Source organism: Rhinatrema bivittatum, chromosome 8 (assembly GCF_901001135.1).
Source record: "Rhinatrema bivittatum chromosome 8, aRhiBiv1.1, whole genome shotgun sequence".
Lineage (NCBI taxonomy): Eukaryota > Metazoa > Chordata > Amphibia > Gymnophiona > Rhinatrematidae > Rhinatrema > Rhinatrema bivittatum.
Window position 1 is genome coordinate 27,144,929 of NC_042622.1, and position 20,123 is coordinate 27,165,051.

At 42.5% G+C, this 20,123-nt stretch overlaps 1 protein-coding gene across 1 annotated transcript in view; it reads left to right on the forward strand.

The window, feature by feature from the left end:
* Positions 1 to 2,484: 2,484 nt before the first annotated feature.
* Positions 2,485 to 20,123, forward strand: part of SALL4 (spalt like transcription factor 4) — a 42,259-nt gene continuing 24,620 nt past the window's right edge. The window contains exon 1 of the mRNA XM_029614059.1: positions 2,485 to 2,610. Within this exon, the coding sequence (XP_029469919.1) occupies positions 2,544 to 2,610 (67 nt within the window). The 5' untranslated portion in view covers positions 2,485 to 2,543. The remainder of the gene's footprint in view (positions 2,611 to 20,123) is intronic.

Here is a 20,123-nt window from a genome sequence, read left to right on the forward strand (position 1 = left end):
TTCTCTCTGATCCTCGCAGCAGGGGATCCGCTGGTGTTTATTGTTGCTTCAAGGTCCCTAAACTCTACAGTATCTTCTCTGCAGTCCTCATGCTTTCCATGTCATCACTTTCATGGATGACGTTTGCCACAATGTACTTGGTCTTTGTTCAGCTGGATCTTCAGCTCTCCATATTTGATTTCCATATTTGGAAATTAATTATTAAGAGAAACAGAAGAAATGTATAATCTGTCTGCAGGCAAATACTGTAGGCCTCTCGTTTCTTTTCCTATTGTGATTCCACAGATCTTCTTGATCTCTGCCTTAGGGTCACTTCCTCATGAGCAAGGATCATATGATTCATGCCATCACTATATGCTATAGAAGGTAGGCAGCCTGGGAGCAATTTAATGCTTCTACTGAAATAATTGGACAAAGAACGCTGAAAAGAGTTTGAATATCTAGCAAACAAGAAAAAGTAATATGGTTGCTGTGTTAGTCCACTAGAATGTGCAAAGTATTAGCTCCTGAAAGCTAGTCAAGAAGTGTATTAAAGTTAATCTAATAGATCCTGATTACATTTGTATTTTTATAACTCTTAACAAACAAATTTAATGCATAATGTTAGTCTAATAAAAAAGGATCACTTTATACATTTTTGTTTATTATACTGGAATCAGTTGTGGGGCCTGAATAAAAGTGCAATAAAACAAGGCAGAGAGTACTTATTTTATTTATATTCTGCTTTTCAAGCACTTTCAAAGCTGATTACATTCAGGTACTTCTCTATCCCCACAGGGTTTTCAATCTAAGACGATAGCTTTCAAACCAGTGCAAGGGCACTCTTTGGTGCATGTGCGTCAGCGCGCACCCAGATAAGTGGCCATTTTATAACTTGCGCGGAGGTTATAAAATAGCCTGACCTTGCGCATATGTGCATAAATCCTGCTTCTACTAAGTAAGTCTGGGAATTTTAAAAGGGGTACATGTTCATGCCATTGCCGGTTTCACCAGTTTGTCCACCAGTTTGCCCATTTAGCAGCTAAGTCCTCCAAACCCTCCTGGTTTGGCAGTCTGCATTCCACCCATTACCCCAGACCCTTTAACCTCTAAGTGGCTCTTTCTTTTTGTTTTTTAACTTACACCTCATCCCTAGCAGAAGTAAACTTATGCAGCAGGGGATCCGGGACCGTGCCCAGGGGCATTAGTATCTATGCCCACGTCTCTTGGCCACGCCCTGAAATGCCCATGTCCTGTCCCACACCGTGCCCCTTTTTGAAAATGTGTGAGATGCAAGCACAGAGGGAGATTTGCGCACATCTGGGCAGCTTTTAAAATTTGGTGGGTGCGCATGTTCCGATTTTGGTGCATGCTGGGCTTTTAAATTTACCTCTGTGTTTGTACTTGAAGCAATGAAGGGTAAAGTAGTTTACCCAAGATCACAAGGAATGACAGTGGGATTTGAACCCTGCCGTTGTAACCACTAGACTCCTCCTCCACTGGATATCATTAAATAAATAAAGCCCAATCTGTGCCTATAATACCATTTCAGGTCATTAACTAAAACGAGTTGTAATGTAATAGACTTAATTAAGAAGTTCTGGCATTGGAAAAAAAAAAGTTTTATTTTGTGATACACTTCTGGTTAATGCGCTAATTGTTTCCCCTGAAAGCAGTCTCCAGGTCTCCATGCTAATATTTCATTTGTTTGTCTAACAATTGCATAATAGGCAGGTTAGAATCTGCCCCACAAAACGACATAACGTTCGTTGTTCACTTCCTGTTTAGAGTTTAGCATTTTTTAAATGAATCCCAGGCTAAATTAAACAACAACAACAAAAAAAAAACCCACCCTAATAATTTATGAAATACTGTAGTGTAAGATTACAGGTACATTTGGATAAAAAAAAAATCGATGGCTGAAACTATTTGGTATTTGCAGAGAAATACCATGTAAAACAGATACTAATGTAGTCGTTTGTAAAAAGCCCTAGCTCAGGGTGCGACTTTTGTTGTACGATTTTGCTCCTTTCAACGAATTAAGAAAGACATATTTTAAACGTGCGCGTGTGTGCCTATTTCTGCCCGAGATCATATGTATATCTGCATTCATAATGGCATTCGGCAATGAAAGTAATAATAAAGCGCAGCTGAAAGCAAAGTGGGATTTCTTTTCACTCCGATCGTGTCCTGTTATTAAGTTCCCCGAGGGGGAGGAGAGTTCAAACAAACAGAGCACAAAATGCTCGCTTATGAGGATGCGCCGGTTACAACAGCCAGGCAGCGCTCCCCCCCCCTCCCCCCCTTTAAGGGAGGGACAAAACTACAACCCCCAGAATCCCGGCGCGCTGCCTGATCAATGGAACCTATTTGAATAATCTGTGAGCTCTTGGACTCAGGCCAATCAGCTGTCAGGGACGCATGATAAATCGCAATGCATTATTGATAATCATAATTACCCTGACATGCGCGTTTCCAGCCAAGGGGGGGCTAATTTCCCAACTCTTGGAATTTGTTGCGAAGGAGGAAATAATTGCGGCGATTTCGCTGCCGATGCCTGCACCATGTCGAGGCGCAAGCAGGCGAACCCCCAGCACATCAACTCCGAGGAGCCGCTCCTGCATGCAAGTGGTAAGCAACCCCGGCTACTGTAGGACAGTGAAATCGCCAAACTTTCACAAGTTTTAGGGGTTTCTTTTTTTTTTGTAGTTGTTGCTGTAAAGTTTGGTTTTTTATTTATTTATTTATTTTTGCGCACACTGGACTTTGCCCGGGATCATGACCTCCGACTGACCATTCGATATTTGAAGGGGTGCGTGTTTGTGTGTGGTTCTTTTTTTTTTTAATTTGCAATCGAAAATTTAGTTTCTGAATGATGCAGGTTTAATTTACGAGAAAAAAAATGTATTGATTAAATCTGGCTAAAAAAAAAAAGTTGACCGGGAACAAGGAGATCAAGACCTTGTGCTGAGGCTGCTGACCATCAGCCATAACTCCATTACAAAAGATCCTCGGACAGTTGGGAGCGATCCGGGCGTCCGATCGTGCCGGGGGGGGGGGGGGGGGGTTACTGCCTCGGGCATCGGGAGTGTGTGTTGTGTGTGGTTTGGTTTTTTTTTTTTTGCAGGGGATGCGCTGATCTATTCCATGGGGGGGAGGGCGGGCGTCCAGCTTTCTCTGGAGCTGGTTACAGTCTTATGAAGAGGTGGACGCTAAGCTACCTCCTGCCCGAGCAATCCTGTACGTAGACCCCATTCTCAGCTTTTCTCTTCCCTGGACACCCCCTCCCTAGGTGGGAGGGGGGTTCGGGGGGGGGGGTGTTTAATTTGGATTTTTTTTTTTGTCATGTACTTTTTTTTTTTTTCCGCCTATTTCTGCCCGAGATCATAATCGCCCTGGACCTCTGCAGCCTGACCTCCAGCCATCTTTGATTTCCGACTTCCTAAAATAAACTCCGGTGAGCTAATGCGGCTAAAATATCCCAAACGGCTCCATGCAACTTTGATATAATATTTAATTAATGACGGGAGCGTAGCGTGTTGCACCTCAGGTGGACCTGGGCTTGATGGCTGCGATTTAGATTACAATAAAAAGTATTACAAACCTGCTGGATGAGCCGGTTGTGATGAGAATCTGTAATGTAAATGGATTTCATAAAACTTTAATATTATCTTTTTTTTTATATGACTGTAGTCCTAAAGTAAACTTTTCCCTGGTGGGGTCGGGGGTGGCAGAGCATTAACCCTCCCCCCTCCTCCCAATGTTGAACAGGTTCTCAGCCTCTTAAAAAGTCCAACCTCCGCCCGTGGATCTTATGTTTGATCGTGGCCAAAATGGGGGGGGGGGGGTGAACCCTCCCTCCCTTTGTCATCCCTGTGGGGTGGGGAGGTATCCCGAGCTGGAAGAGGTCCCTCATCTCTGTAGGGGTTATTACAGTAGCTAGACCTAACCCCCCTTGTTTGCTGGTTCCCTTGGGTCTCCTGTGGCACCTCTTTGCAGTGTAGGGGACCGATCCTGACAGGCCGGAGAAGCCTGTGGCCGAACTTTAATCAGAAATTAGGTTTTGACCCTGCTGCGATTTAGAAAAAGTTCGGGACTCTCCCTATAGTCTCTTAATCTCGGATAAAAGAAGGGGCATTGTCGATATTCAGGTTAGAACTGGTTTCTAGATCAAGATGATTATAATTTTTTTTTTTTTTTTTTTTTTTGTTTAAAAGGCTGCCACGTTTTTAAAGTTGGGAAGCGGGGCGTTCCCTTCCTTCTGGACACCACATACAGAATCAGAAGAGATGACACAAGTTTTTAGGTCTACATGGCTTTGATCATAGACAAACATCTACCCCCCCCCCCTCCCTTTGCATATGTGATCAGTGAAGAGGGTATTGGGGGGGGGGGAGGGAATTGGACCACTATCCCCACCCCCAGCCCTTTAAACTGAAATCTAAGTTTTCTTTTAATGGTCCGGTTAGTGGTGACTCAAGAAACAACTAACTGGCCAGAAGGCAGTAAATCCCATGTTTAATGCATGACTGTTTTCCTTTGTGCATATGGTGAAGTTGGGGGATGGAGGTGATGTTTCCACTTGTAAAATCTCTGTCCGCTGCCTGAGCTGCAGAGCTGGTGCCCTGTATGGCATTAGTCAGGGGTGGGGGCTTAATTTTTTTTTAATTATTTTTGTGACATGCTTTATCAAATTATTATTTTTATTTACATGCTCATATATTTTTTTTGTTTTGTGAACATTTTCTGAAGAAATCGCCTGAAACCCCGATACTTGCACTCACGACCTTGATTTACTAACCTTTCAAGTAAATTTCCAAAATGGAAGTAACTGGGGGCTCCCCGTAGGCTTGCCTCTTTTCTTACTGTGGGCGCATATTTTTTTTGTGTAAGTGCATGTGGCCGGTATCCCATCCTGTCCTGCTGTACTGTAGTTTTGCCTCTGGCAGATCTCGCTTGTTGGGGGAAAGACTTGGTTGCACGTGGGCGCCACCTAGGGGCACGTGGCCTGGATCCGGAGCGAAACTTCGGCCCTTTAAATGCCTTCAGGGAGTGTTTGTGAGCTGCTGGTAGTAGGTAGTGAGAGTCTTATTCATTCTTAATTTTTGGTGTGTTCTGTTAATTAAGCACAGTCCCCTGGATCGTTTGAAGTAGAATATCGTAGATGGGGCACGTTTTTGTTGAAGGGGAGCTGTTGTTGATAGTTCAAACATGTAAGTGAAGTACCGTTTTTCTGCAAAATTAATTTAAAAAAATTTTTTTTTCCTAGCATATCAACAGAAAGACAGGCACCTGGTGGCTTTAAAACTCTCGGGTTTGTCGTAAATTCACTTTTTGTTTGAACGATATATCATATTTTTTAAATTCTGCATTTGTATTCCGTCCCTGATGGGGTTTACAGAAACTGTCCAGTTTGGGCTTTGTCGTAAACTGAATAAGAGGGTCTGAATAACTGAAATAAGGGCATGTTTCTATCCAGAATAATTCAGAAGTTTCCTTTCAGCTATAACACAATTAAAATATTAACACCTTGAGTATGCAAGCTTCTCCTTTGTCTGAAACATCTGAAAATCTAATTTCCAGAGCCATGTGAGACCCACCTCTGAGAACAATGCGGTGTTTTAGTGCAGACCCGGTGACCAATTAACAGATCAAAAAACCAGCAGGTGGTCCGGGGGAGCACAATGCAACATATTGCAAATTAGCATTTCTAGAAAAGGGGTTAAAATGCCCATTACTGTGTGTAGAAGATACAACCATCAAGATCAGTATTTTTTAATCTTTTTTTTTTTTTTTTTTCTGACATCCTTGAGAGGTGGTGAAACGAATGTTTAGCTGTGAGACTGGTTATGATTTGTCTTTCTAAGCTATTTACTTTAGCTGGCAGTAAAGCATACATGATGGCAGCTAAGGGTACGACTATAGATTCCACACAGAGGAATGTCTTATAATAGCAAGCTTCTTGCATTATTTATTTATTTATTTTTTGCTTTTGTACATTTCTCTGTTTAGTGAAGCTTGTGCAATAAAGACTAGATGTAACTGAGCAACTTTTAAAAGTATTACATTTTACTATGTGAAAGTTAAATTTTTACCTTGCAACTCTAGGCTAATTTTAAAGGGTGTTCCCTGCTACAGTGGTTCTCAACAGCGCCTCCTAACACATTTCTCCTGATCTACTCCCTAGCCAATTCTTTTTCCCAGGATATCCACAATATAAACCTGCCTTTCCACCATAGTACTCAAGGGGAGGCACAACATTGAATTCAAACAATAAGCAACGCATTTGCATGCAAAGTGATCTTGTGCATATTCATTGTAGATTATTCTAAAAACCAGACTGGCAAAGCAGGACCAGCTTGAGGAACTCTACCATATGTCATCTGGTTTTAGGATGACCACAATGAATGTGCAGGCTGTTGCCTGCACTGCCTTCATTGTATTCAAATACATCTCCTGCATCCTCAGAATGGATGTGGATATCCTGAATATCAGACTACCTGGATGATGCTGGTTCTACAGTAGTACTGTTTGAACCAGTGCATCTTTACTGCTTTCCCAGCTCCATTACTGCTCCCGGTCCTATTAAAGACACATCCTTGGAATTAGTGGAAAAACAAAATATTAAAAAAAAAAAAAGCAGCTTTCTAATACAATTTGTGATCCTCCTTCCTATACATGTAATTTATTTTTAAATTTATTTTTATCCTTTGAATCTAATTTGTAAGGAATTAAGCAGCCTGAGCCTGGCCATGCTGATTGACATCTTGTTTACATTTTGTTCCATGAGTTTTTGGTAGTGCACTTCAGGATGGGCCTGACCTATTTCACTTATCCATATCCTGTTGCACCATAAAAGTTAGAAACTGCACAAAAGGGAGAGAGCTTGTTTCTGCTTAACTCTCCAAGGTTACTTTCATTTCCCCCTGTGGCACAGCCACAATGAGATGCTAATTCAATTAACAATATTCGCCTGGCCTGCTGAGCCAATTCCAGATTAGCCGAGTGTCCATCTGATTTTTACTTGGCTTCATGGAATAGTTGTAACAACAACTATTCCATGAAGTCCCATATGAATTAGCATTTATTAAAACTTTTATATTCCCTGCTTCACAAGTAGGCTTGAGGCAGATCACAAATAAAAACATTCATCATAAAAACAACCCCTAATAAACAAATATAACAAATACACAAAATGTCGTGCTATCTGCAACCAGTCCAAAGTAATCAATGGCCGTATTTCTAACCAGCTTTCTGATTAACTGGGCTATCAGTCCAAACTATAAGCCTGTTTGAATAAATGTGTTTAACAACTTTTAAAATGTATTATGGTTATCCGTGATTCTAACGGGTTCAGGTAATGTGTTCTACTGAACAGGTCCTACGACTGAGAAAGCCCTGTCCCCGGTGAATTCCAAATGGGCTATTTTGGAAATGTTATATATATTTTTTTGGGTTTATTCTTCTGTCAGAAACCATGTTTAAACTCTTGGCAAGCTCTTGATTTGTACCGTGAATGTGCTACTTCCACTTTTTGGCTGGTTAGGTTTGGCCCAGTCTTTATTACGCAGCTGGAGATTTGTCAGTCTATGACTCCTATCTTTATGATGGGAGAATCTTTCAGCAGTAGGGGTTAGATCTGGGCTTCCCAATCCTGTCCTGCTGACCCCTTAGCCCCTTGGGTTTGTAAGAAATGCCCAAGGACCGTTTTGTTTGTTTGAAAGTATTTATTACGTATATTGGGCCTCCAATGTACGCAGATGTGTCCTGCATGTTCATTGTGGGTATCCTGAAAACTCAACTGGCTGAGGGGTTGGCAGGAGAGGTTTTGGTTGTGTGTTGGGTGTTTTTATTTAATACGGTGTGGGTGACGCTGCTTGCCTGTCACTTTCCTGTACATAATACTAGAGGTGATGGGCTCCTTGCATGTGACTTAACTAAAGTTGCTGTTGTAACCTTCACCACCACCTCCTGCCTGCTGTGGGTGGAAAAGTAAATGTCAGGCTATAGTTGGGGCTTTCGTGCAATTGACCTTGACAGCAGACCTTTTTTTTTTTTTTTTTTCTTCTTTGGTTTTACTCTGTCTTAAAGGCTGTTCTTGGTGCTGTGAGGTCTACATGCGAGTTCCTTGTTCATGAGCCACTGCTCTCTTTATTTACACCTATCCAAAAACCTTTTGAGAAGAGTGGAAGACTGTGGGGGAAAATACTAACAAGTAGTAGATCTCTTCTTTAAAGACGGATGGTAGGTTTGCTGTTTGCTGATCTAGCTTTTATTTCTGACCACTTTTTTTTTTTCTTGCTTGATTCTTAAACCTGATCTTTTGGACAAAAACAGTAACAGTTCATCTAGGTTGTGTTCCAGTCTGGGGAACGGGTACGGGGCTTAGTCAGTTTACGGAGCTCATGTTTTGGAGGGGCATCTGGGCAGATGTGCTCTGAGCTTCAGCAGTGTAACTGTTGGCAATATCTGCAAAGATTTTTCTGTGGTGGTTTAGCAACTTTTGCGTTGACAGTGTCTTAGGGCCACCAAAGAGTTAATGCCAGAACATAGTCCCACCCTCTTTAAAAAAATTATCTGATCAGAGTTAAGTTGAGGGTAAGGTTTTACAAAATGTGTTTTTTATGGTGGTTTTGAATAATTAACCTGCTCCTACATTTTTTTTTTTTTTTTTGTCTCTTAAAACAAATGCATTCTTTTGTTGGTCCACTCCAGCAGAGCTGTGTAATTGGCTCCCTCCCTTCAGAGGTTGCACACACTGCCTGGAATATTACTGCACTCCATTCCAATTGTATGTCGGGTTTCATGGGTGACCCGAAGACTGCTGGGATTCCATTAATTTATTTTTTATCCTTTGGTGGGGGCTTGGTAATTCTTATTTTTAATAGCGCATTCTAGTTGCTAGCTCTGGTAGAGCTGCACCTAGTTTACCTTGCGGCTGTGTCCAACTCCCTAGCATCGTATGATCAGGAAAGTTTTTTGTTTTTTTTTTTGAGGAGTTGTCAGCTACTGCAGGGACTTCAAGAATGAGCTTCCCTTCCTGCAAGCTAGTTGCAAATGTTAAGAGAGCTCAATAAAAACCTGTCAGCTACAATTTATTAGTAGATCTTGCTTTCTATATATCCAAGTGGATTAGCTGAGCAGTTCCTTTTGACTTTATTTAGGAGTGGCTGCTAAAGCTCTCCAAATGTGGTGTGTGTTTGTCATGTCAATCCCTAAAGTTTTTGTTTTGGGTGTTTTTTTTTTTTTTACACAATTTCCCCAATCTTGGACATGTCTTGGAATGACTATGAAGCAAAGAACAGAGTTCAACTTTTGCAGAGTTTAGTGGTATTTTGAAATGGTTCAGATTTGTCAAAATTATACAAACCTTTTTATTGTAAAGCATGTTAACATGATCCACAATAGTTTGTATTTGTTTGTATGTGTCTTTTTTTTTGTGGGTTTTTGTTTTTTTTTATCCATTTGGTAGTGAATGAATCTGAAACCCCTGCTGGGTTGACTGCATTCTTCTAACTTATTGGATAACTGTGATGCTGAGAGATAACATTCCAGAAATTTGGGGGGTGGGGAGATTGTAGATGGCTATCAATCTTTAGTAGGAGAGAGAACAGGGAGGATTCCCCTCACCCCCTGTCCCAGCAGCCAAATGGTAAATGTACTGCTTGGTTTTTTGTTTTTTTTTAAATTTTTATTTTAGTGAAAGCAAGGGGCAGGTTGTTTTTTTTTTTTCACTCAACATAGTTGGTTCTTGGTTTCATCTGCTTATTACACAGCTGAGACTGGAAAGATCACCTGCGTGTGTGTGCTCTAAATTTCAGTAGGTCTTTAGTTTTAAGGATTTTTCTCTTTTTTTTGTTGACTACTTCTTCCTGCTCATGGAGAGAGAGAGAGACTCCTTCAGTCTTTTGAAGAATTATTGGGGTTAACTGAAGTGTATTTGTGAGCCATTGTTCCACAGGACATTCCTGCTTCTTAGCAAATACGGTTACAGTATTTGGACAGCGCTGCCTGAAGATGTGGCCATACAGAAGGGGGTTTGCACAGAGGTAAACTTGCTTGACTGTTTAAACATATATATGTCACTGATAATGGCTTCTATTGAAGGCAGAGCAAGGCATGGGGTGGGGGGAGGGGGCAGGGATTTAGGAGGTGCTCCGGCTGCAGTTTGCATGGGTGCTCCAGATTCTTTCCCAGGGGAAGATGTAATTTTGCACACTGACAGGAGATTTATGGCTGGCTTAAAAAAAAAGTGCATCTTCTGCGATCTTACTAAAAATAAATATCAATCTTTAAATTGTCAAACTGTACAGAAGAGGAGGCAGTTGGCTGTATGTGCTCTCTTTGGCAGGCATGTTTTGTTTTTGTTGAAAATTAGGATTCTGCAATGTCCTGTTGTGTTGGGGGTGAGGAACTGTTTGTAGCTTTTAAAAATCTTGGTTTCAAAATACATCAAGTTTAGAAGGTAGTGCAAGCTGTTTTTATTCATTTTTAAAGGGAAAACACGATTTATATTTTTTTAATCTTTATTTCATGGTTTGGAATTATGAAAAGGGATAGTTGGAGGGGTTGTTTTTTTTTGTTTTATCTTGTTGCAAATCAGCATTTTGATTTTTGTACGGATTGATGCAGTTGTTAAACTCTATTATATATGGCTTTCAGCACTTGGAGACATAATTTAGAAATTCAAACACAAGGAAAAACATTGTAACTCCATGCGTAGGAAATATCATCACAATGGTACACTGTTTTGGTTGTGTGTTTTATTTTCTTGTATGTGATGCAAGAGCACAACAAATACATTCATTTCCTTGTGATCACCTAAATTAATAGACACCATTTTCAGCTGGCCAGTAAAAATTCCAGAAAGTGTTTGCACTCTTTCACACTTTTTTTTTTTTGTGTAACTTAACTTCCATCACTTTATGCAGTTACAATTGGTATAACAGGTATGCCTTCAGCCAACAAAAGCTTCATTTTTAATGCCTCATTTTTCTAGCTGTAGTGATAATGGCCTGGGTAGGAGAAGAAAGTTTTTTTTTTTTGTTTTTTTTAAACATCTTTAATTCTTTCACCTGTTAGAGTAAGTCGTGAAGACAGATTAAGGTGGGCCTAAAGCAATGGAACAGGTTTGCAGTTGGTCAGACGTAATGGGCCTTATGGTCCTTGAGCCTAATGTGCTAGAGGTATGCACAGGGATATCTCCCTTCCTAGGCAAATGAGCCCAGTAGAAAAACAGCATGTGAATTTTTTTTTTTTTTTTGCAAAGAACATAGCCACCGAGTGCAGTTGTTTTGCTTTTTGCACATTAAAAAAAAATTGTGGAGTCACCATGTAGTTTGTGCTAAGTTAATGAACTATTTTGCATAACTTCTGCATGGCAGCGGCTAATTAACTACTGATTTAAATAACCGTTTTGAACTTGTAAAAACATGCCACAGTTTACTATTCGTGATGGAGAAAAATTTCAAAGTCTGCTTCATACGCTAAGGTTTTTTTTTTTAATTTTATTTCCTTCCCCCCCCCCCCCCCTTGTCTGCTGTTATGTTTCTGTCTTACGTTAGTGCAGTGTTTCTCTAAGTGAGAATCCCGTGTACTAGTACTTCATTTTTATAGCGTTCTGGATGTAAATGTGCTCTAAAATTCTCAAAAAAAAACAGTCAGGTAATGCAGTATTATTTTGGTTGGTGTTTGTAAAGCCTTTAAAATATAAACCCAATGTAGGAAAAACTCCCACCTCTCTAAACTTTGCAGTGGGACACTTTGGGGTAGATTTTCAAAAACCGCGAATAGGCGTACTTTTGTTGGCGCTCCAGGCGCAAACAAAAGTACGCTGGATTTCAGTAGATACGCGCGGAACATAAGAACATAAGAAAATGCCATACTGGGTCAGACCAAGGGTCCATCAAGCCCAGCATCCTGTTTCCAACAGTGGCCAATCCAGGCCATGAGAACCTGGCAAGTACCCAAAAACTAAGTCTATTCCATGTAACCATTGCTAATGGCAGTGGCTATTCTCTAAGTGAACTTAATAGCAGGTAATGGACTTCTCCTCCAAGAACTTATCCAATCCTTTTTTAAACACAGCTATACTAACTGCACTAACCACATCCTCTGGCAACAAATTCCAGAGTTTAATTGTGCGTTGAGTAAAAAAGAACTTTCTCCGATTAGTTTTAAATGTGCCCCATGCTAACTTCATGGAGTGTCCCCTAGTCCTTCTACTATCCGAAAGAGTAAATAACCGATTCACATCTACCCGTTCTAGACCTCTCATGATTTTAAACACCTCTATCATATCCCCCCTCAGTCGTCTCTTCTCCAAGCTGAAAAGTCCTAACCTCTTTAGTCTTTCCTCATAGGGGAGTTGTTCCATTCTCCTTATCATTTTGGTAGCCCTTCTCTGTACCTTCTCCATCGCAATTATATCTTTTTTGAGATGCGGCAACCAGAATTGTACACAGTATTCAAGGTGCGGTCTCACCATGGAGTGATACAGAGGCATTATGACATTTTCCGTTTTATTCATCATTCCTTTTCTAATAATTCCCAACATTCTGTTTGCTTTTTTGACTGCCGCAGCACACTGAACTGACGATTTCAATGTGTTATCCACTATGACACCTAGATCTCTTTCTTGGGTTGTAGCACCTAATATGGAACCCAACATCGTGTAATTATAGCATGGGTTATTTTTCCCTATATGCATCACCTTGCACTTATCCACATTAAATTTCATCTGCCATTTGGATGCCCAATTTTCCAGTCTCACAAGGTCTTCCTGCAATTTATCACAATCTGCTTGTGATTTAACTACTCTGCACAATTTTGTGTCATCTGCAAATTTGATTATCTCACTCGTCGTATTTCTTTCCAGATCATTTATAAATATATTGAACAGTAAGGGTCCCAATACAGATCCCTGAGGCACTCCACTGTCCACTCCCTTCCACTGAGAAAATTGCCCATTTAATTCTACTCTCTGTTTCCTGTCTTTTAGCCAGTTTGCAATCCACGAAAGGACATCGCCACCTATCCCATGACTTTTTACTTTTCCTAGAAGCCTCTCATGAGGAACTTTGTCAAACGCCTTCTGAAAATCCAAGTATACTATATCTACCGGTTCACCTTTATCCACATGTTTATTAACTCCTTCAAAAAAGTGAAGCAGATTTGTGAGGCAAGACTTGCCCTGGGTAAAGCCATGCTGACTTTGTTCCATTAAACCATGTCTTTCTATATGATCTGTGATTTTGATATTTAGAACACTTTCCACTATTTTTCCTGGCACTGAAGTCAGGCTAACCGGTCTGTAGTTTCCCGGATCGCCCCTGGAGCCCTTTTTAAATATTGGGGTTACATTTGCTATCCTCCAGTCTTCAGGTACAATGGATGATTTTAATGATAAGTTACAAATTTTTACTAATAGGTCTGAAATTTCATTTTTTAGTTCCTTCAGAACTCTGGGGTGTATACCATCCGGTCCAGGTGATTTACTACTCTTCAGTTTGTCAATCAGGCCTACCACATCTTCTAGGTTCACCGTGATTTGATTCAGTCCATCTGAATCATTACCCATGAAACCTTCTCCATTACGGGTACCTCCCCAACATCCTCTTCAGTAAACACCGAAGCAAAGAAATCATTTAATCTTTCCGTGATGGCCTTATCTTCTCTAAGTGCCCCTTTAACCCCTCGATCATCTAACGGTCCAACTGACTCCCTCACAGGCTTTCTGCTTCGGATATATTTAAAAAAGTTTTTACTGTGAGTTTTTGCCTCTACAGCCAACTTCTTTTCAAATTCTCTCTTAGCCTGTCTTATCAATGTCTTACATTTAACTTGCCAATGTTTATGCTTTATCCTATTTTCTTCAGTTGGATCCTTCTTCCAATTTTTGAATGAAGATCTTTTGGCTAAAATAGCTTCTTTCACCTCCCCTTTTAACCATGCCGGTAATCGTTTTGCCTTCTTTCCACCTTTCTTAATGTGTGGAATACATCTGGACTGTGCTTCTAGAATGGTATTTTTTAACAATGACCACGCCTCTTGGACATTTTTTTACTTTTGTAGCTGCTCCGGGATCGGCGCGCGCAAGGCTATCGATTTCGTATAGCCGGCGTGTGCCGAGCCGCGCAGCCTACCCCCGTTCCCTCCGAGGCCGCTCCGAAATCGGAGCGGCCTCGGAGGGAACTTTCTTTTGCCCTCCCCTCACCTTCCCCTCCCTTGCCCTGTCTAAACCCCCCCCTTACCTTTGTTGGGGGATTTACGCCTCCCGGAGGGAGACGTAAATCCCAGCGAGCCGCTAGTGCGCCGGGACGCGATCTGGGGGCGAGGCCGTAGCCACGCCCTGGGCCCGCCCCCGACACGCCCCCGACACACCCCCTCCGAAAACCCCGGGACTTACGCGAGTCCCGGGGCTCTGCGCGCGCCGGTAGGCCTATGTAAAATAGGCTTACCGGCGTGCAGGGCCCTGCTAGCCTAAATCCGCCCGGTTTTGGGCGGATTTAGGCGAGCAGGGCTCTGAAAATCCGCCCCTTTGTGTAATAAAGATCAAAACAGGGAAACAACTTTATAATTCTCTTCAGTTAAGTGACTGTATGTGTGTGGCAGATAGGAGAGAGCTCTTCTGATTCATGGCTTTTGTTCTAGGATCAGTAAGGATGACCATGTGTGCTTGGGCAAGTAGCCCAACCTCTGGCCTAGCTGGGGAGAAGGAAGGCCTCGAGGTTCAAACTTGTTGTTGACTTGGAGCTGCAGCATTTATGGTTTTGGTTTTCCCAAAGAGAACGACTTGCAGACAATCAGGCCGAGCGCACTGCTAGCCCCCGTTGGGCATGCGTTTTCCACGCGCTGTTATTACCCCTTATACAGTAAAGGGGCAATAGTGCGTGGAAAATGCGTGTCCAACTCCTCCCCCCCCCAGAAACATAGCGCGCTCAAAATGTAAATGTTTTTTTTATCTTTTTATCTTCTATGTAGTTGTTCATTGGTTCTCCCCCAGTTCCATTGTAAACCGGTACGATAAGACCTGGTCTGGAGCATCGGTATATTAAAAGAATTTAAATAATAAATAAATGCATGTTGTTGGGCCTATTAGTTCCGCTCGATACAGAAAGTAAAATGTGTGGCTTGGCTGCATATTTTACTCTCAGAAATTAATGCCTGCTCAAAGGCAGGAGTTAATTTCGGCCGGCACCGGGAAAGTGTACAGAAAAGCAGAAAAAGCTGCTTTTCTGTACACCCTCCGACTTAATATCTATATTAAGTCTGAGGCCCCAAAAATAAAAAAATAATAATTAAAAAAAAATTTGCCCGCAGGTTGGAAAACGGACGCTCAATTTTGCCGGCGTCCGTTTTCCGAACCCGTGGCTGTCAGCGGGTTCCACAACTGACGCCGGTAAAAAATTAAGCGTCGGCTGACAGCTTCCTTATTAGCGCGGGCCCTCATTTACATACTGAATCGCGTGCCCAGGAGAGTGGCCTGGACGAGCGTTGGGAGAGCGGGCGCTCGCCTCGGAGCGCCCGCTCTCCTGCGCATTTTACTGAATCGGCCCGATTTTGTCTCTTAGAAATGTACTGTGGTGTAGATTTTAGTAGATTGTTACCTTAAAGTACCAGATCAAGATGATATGTAGTGCTTATCTTATTGGGGCAAAACTGCTTGAAAGTCAAAAGGGAATGTCCCTATATTCCACATATACTATCAGAATAACTTAAGGACTGGACCCCCCCCCCCTTCCCCCCAAATCAGCTTAATTGGCTTCAGCTGAGGAAATAAGATGCCTTAGCCAGGAGAGACCATTCCAAGGTGCCTGGCACCTGCTCAGGAGGGTCTCTGCCTCTGTAGCCCTCCCAGGTGGAGCTCCCAAAGCCTGCACAGAAGAGGACAGGCTGAAGCCGGGGATAGGGGGAGCAAAGGAGGCTGGGAGCTGGATGAAGCAAAAGAACTTGTCCACCCACCCCAGCCCAAAAAAGGCAATACCCTAAAAAAAAAAAAAATGTGTGGGTGACTTTTTCCTAAATTTTCCACTTCTGCTCTTGGTTTATACTATTTTTACTACTACCCCCCACTCTCACCCATAAACAGTTGTCGTCCAGATAAAACTGAAAAGCAGGCATAAACTCATTCTGCTACATATTAAATCTTGGAAGCTGAATGTCTAGGGGCCATACATTTCGGTAGCTAATATTCTGCCCTGCCCTGCACGGTCATGCGGATGGTCTGAGGGCAGCATGGAGATGGAGAACAGGTTTAACTGTATCTTAAAAACATGCAGATGCATGGAGGAGCTTGAGTGCAACCCAGCATGGGGAGTGTGGGTTATTGGCTTCAAAGGTGGATGGAGAAAAATAGAGAATCCCGGCTGAATTGTGATTAGGTACAGATCGCTTGAAACTTTGGGTTGTGTTTTTTTTTCTTGTTTTTAATATGATGAAGCCAAGCTAATATGACTAGTGTGGATATTAAATGGCTGCTAAGCACACATCTCTTCGCTGATTGTAATCTCTACAGGAAGTATCAAATATTTGTTACCAGGAAGACTCTGCTGCACCACAGGTGGTGGCCGTTGTAATCTTCTGTGGTTTTTAATGCTCTGGTATTGAAATGAGACACCTCAGTACCTCCTTAATGAGCACAGTAAACGATTTCTGTGCAAGAAGACCATATTTAAAAAAAAAAAAAAAATCCCTTTGAACGAGAATAAACAGTGACGCCATGCATGTCCTTTGTCTGGAACATTTTTAGTTGTGGCATTAAGTGAGTGGTGGAAGTGCTCTTTGAGGTACAGGAATTCTTGTGCAATTTTGGTTTTGTGTGTGCATGTAGGGGCAAAACAAAGGTTTTTGGTTAGGGGAAAAAGTGTGTGGGAACATCGTCCATCCGTCCTTCCTTCCTTCTAATGTCATGCTTGGCTTTTATTTAGTGGCTTGCACTTCTGCAATGGAGACTTCATATTTTTATTTATTTTTTTTTACTTCTGCTAAGTAGAACTGGCTGGGTTAGCATCTCTATATATTAAGGACTGCTCAAGCACTTGGCATGCCTCTCACCCTTTTTATTAAGGACGGCTAAAGGATAGCCTGATTCCATTTCTGACCATTTTTATAAGACACACATTGGCCAGATTTTAAAATCTACGTCCTATTTTATAACACATGCACGTGCAGCCGCACGCATGTGTTATAAAATCCGGGGTTGGAGCGCGCAAGGGGGTGCACCTTGTGTGCGCTGAGCCCCACAGACTTCCCCCGCCCCCCCTTACCTTTAACTTAGAAGTTGCGCCTGCCTCTGGGCAGGCGTAGGTTGCCGATGGCCGCTGTGCCTGGAGGCTCCTTTTTTTCAAGCCCCGGAACATGCGCGCGAGTCACCGGGCCTATGCAAAATAGGCTCGGCGCGCGCAGGAGGGGTTTTAAAGGATTACGCGCGTAACCCTTTTAAAATCCGCCCCATTCCGTTTTTTTTTAATCTTTTTCATATTTGACTGCCTTCACATAGGGGGCACTGTTGCCATAACATGTAATATAAGCAATTATCAGTTCAGGAACGTTGCCGTCTTCTCGGAAATCTATATTCTTAACGGGATTAAAATTGACCCAAATACTTTATGAAGTGTGCGTGTCCAATACTGGAAGATGGGACCATATTCGGCAAGCGCAAACTATATCCACATAAACTTAGTGGCACTTAACCTGGGTAAAGTTATCCAGATATCTTTTGGGACAGGCCTTCACCAAGACCAGACTTGACCACCTAACTTTATCCAAGTCGGTGCTGACTTAATAAAAAAATTTCCCTGCACCTCCAGAGACCTCTCCAGCCCTTTTGGGGGGTAGGGGGATTTGAGTAAGTCTCTTGTGCAGACAATGTTTTGCCAGTACAAAAATTACCTGCTGAGCTCGGAGGGGGGGAGGCTAATTCTCCCCCCCCCCCCCTTAAAGATCTGTAAGCTAAATCAGAAACCTCTTTATTTTCAACCTTGTAGTGGATGTGTATGGACAGGGCAATCATTAGGGGTAGGCAAGAAGGGAGACCATTACTGGGCACCCGTTAGCCGGCATTTGGATGCGCGTTTTGAACGCTCTATCTTCACCCCTTATTCAGTAAGGGGTAATAGCGCGTCCAAAACGCTCATCCAACCCCCCCAAAACTAATAGCGCCCGCAACACGCAAATGCATCTCGCTGGCCCTATTAGGTATTCCCGCGCGATTCAGTAAGTAAAATGTGCAGCCAAGCCACACATTTTACTTTCAGAAATGCCCTAATTTCTCCAGGCACCAGAAAAGTGCACAGAAAAACAGTAAAAACTGCTTTTCTGTACACCCTCCGACTTCATATCATGGCAATTATGAAGTCTGAGGTCCCAAAAGTTTAAAAAAGTAAAAAAAAAAATTTTTAAATGGGTTCACGGGTTGAAAACCGGATGCTCAATTTTGCTGGCGTCCAGTTTCCAAACCCGTGGCTGTCAGCGGGCTTGAACCGACGCCGGCAAAATTGAGCGTCAGCTGTCAAACCCGCTGACAGCCGCCGCTCCTGTCAAAAAAGAGGCACTAGGACACGCTAGTGTCCCTAGCACTTCTTTTTACCGCCGGGCCTAATTTAAATAAATGAAAATACTGTATCGCGCGCACAGGAGTGTGGCCTGTGCGCTTGCCTGCTCTCCTGCGATTTTACTGTATCGGCCCGTTGGGGAGGTGTGCTGCCACATCATCCTGCTCTTTTGAGTTGGTCTGTGAGCACACAAGCCAAAATGTGTGTCACTTACCTGGGGAATAATTCTTTGTCTCAGCAACGGCCTTTATGTAGGTGGGTTCTGTTATAGTGCACTGATAATGATCCACATATGTGTTTGAGGATCAGAAAATCAAATTTGTAATTCCTTATAGAGTAGGTTCTTAAACAATTGGCCAAACAGATGCTGAAGAAATACCAGAAAGCTATCAACGGATTTATACAGAGATACATCTAGCAGCTTCTGTTTCTGTCGACTCCTTAAAACCTTTCCAGTAAGGGGCTGTGATAGACCTGACAACAAAACTTGAAGCAAACAGTTGTTGCAGTGCACAAGTGGAAACCAAAGGGGCGATCATAAATCAGGGCTTTGATAACCAGTGCATTGCTGCTTAAACAGAACAAATGCAGCACTGCACCCCCTGCACAAGACACACAAGACATGTTCCAAAAATAACCTCAAACTTATCTAGTAGTAAAAGTATAAACAGTGTGCTGTGGCAGTTAAAAAATCAAACCATGTTAGGCACCTTGAATAGTGTGCAGTTCTGGTTGCTGCATCTCAAAAAAGATATATATATAGTTGCACCAGAGAAAGTACAGAGAAGGTCAACCAAAATGATAAAGGGGATGGAACGATATTGGGAAAGCCTAAAAAGTTAGGGCTGCTTAGCTTGGAAAAGAGATGGGGGTGGAGAAGAGGTCTAGAAAATGATGAAAGGACTTGAACAGGTAAATGTGAAATGGTTATTTAATCTTTTGGATAATACAGGGATTAAGGAGCACTCCATGAAGTTAGCAAATTTTAAAACAAATTGGAGAAAATTCTCTTTCACTCCATTCACAGTTAAGCTCTGGAATTTGTTGCCAGAGGATGTGGTTAAGGCAGTTAGCGTAACTGGGATTAAAAGGTTTGGATAACTTCCTGGTAGACAAGCTCGTAAACTATCAATAGGGAATAGCCAGTGCCTGTTGCCAGCATTAGTAGCTTGGGATCTGTGTTGGAGTACTTGCCAGTCGTGCTGGGTTTTCCTATCCACCAACCCCCAGTAATAGTTTTGTATGCATGGCCGATGGAAGATGGCTGCTTTGCATGCAATGGCTCTGGGGTTGGCAGCGATGTCCTCTCTCACACCACACATTTCCAGAAGAGGAAGTGGTGTCCTGCGGCCTGTACGGGTGGGGAGAAAGACATGCCCCTGCTGTCAAGGGGATTAACAGCATGCCTGGAAAAAGAAGTTCACCATCACAGCAGTGGCATGGAGGATGCTGCAGGAAGGAGCATGAGGGCAAAGTAGGGTCGGTACCTGCCCTCGCAGCCAGAGGAGCAGTGCAGATGGTGTCGCAGGAAGGGGTAAGACCCCCCCACCTGAAGGCATGGTTCTATAAGTGAGGGGGCTGGTACTGCTG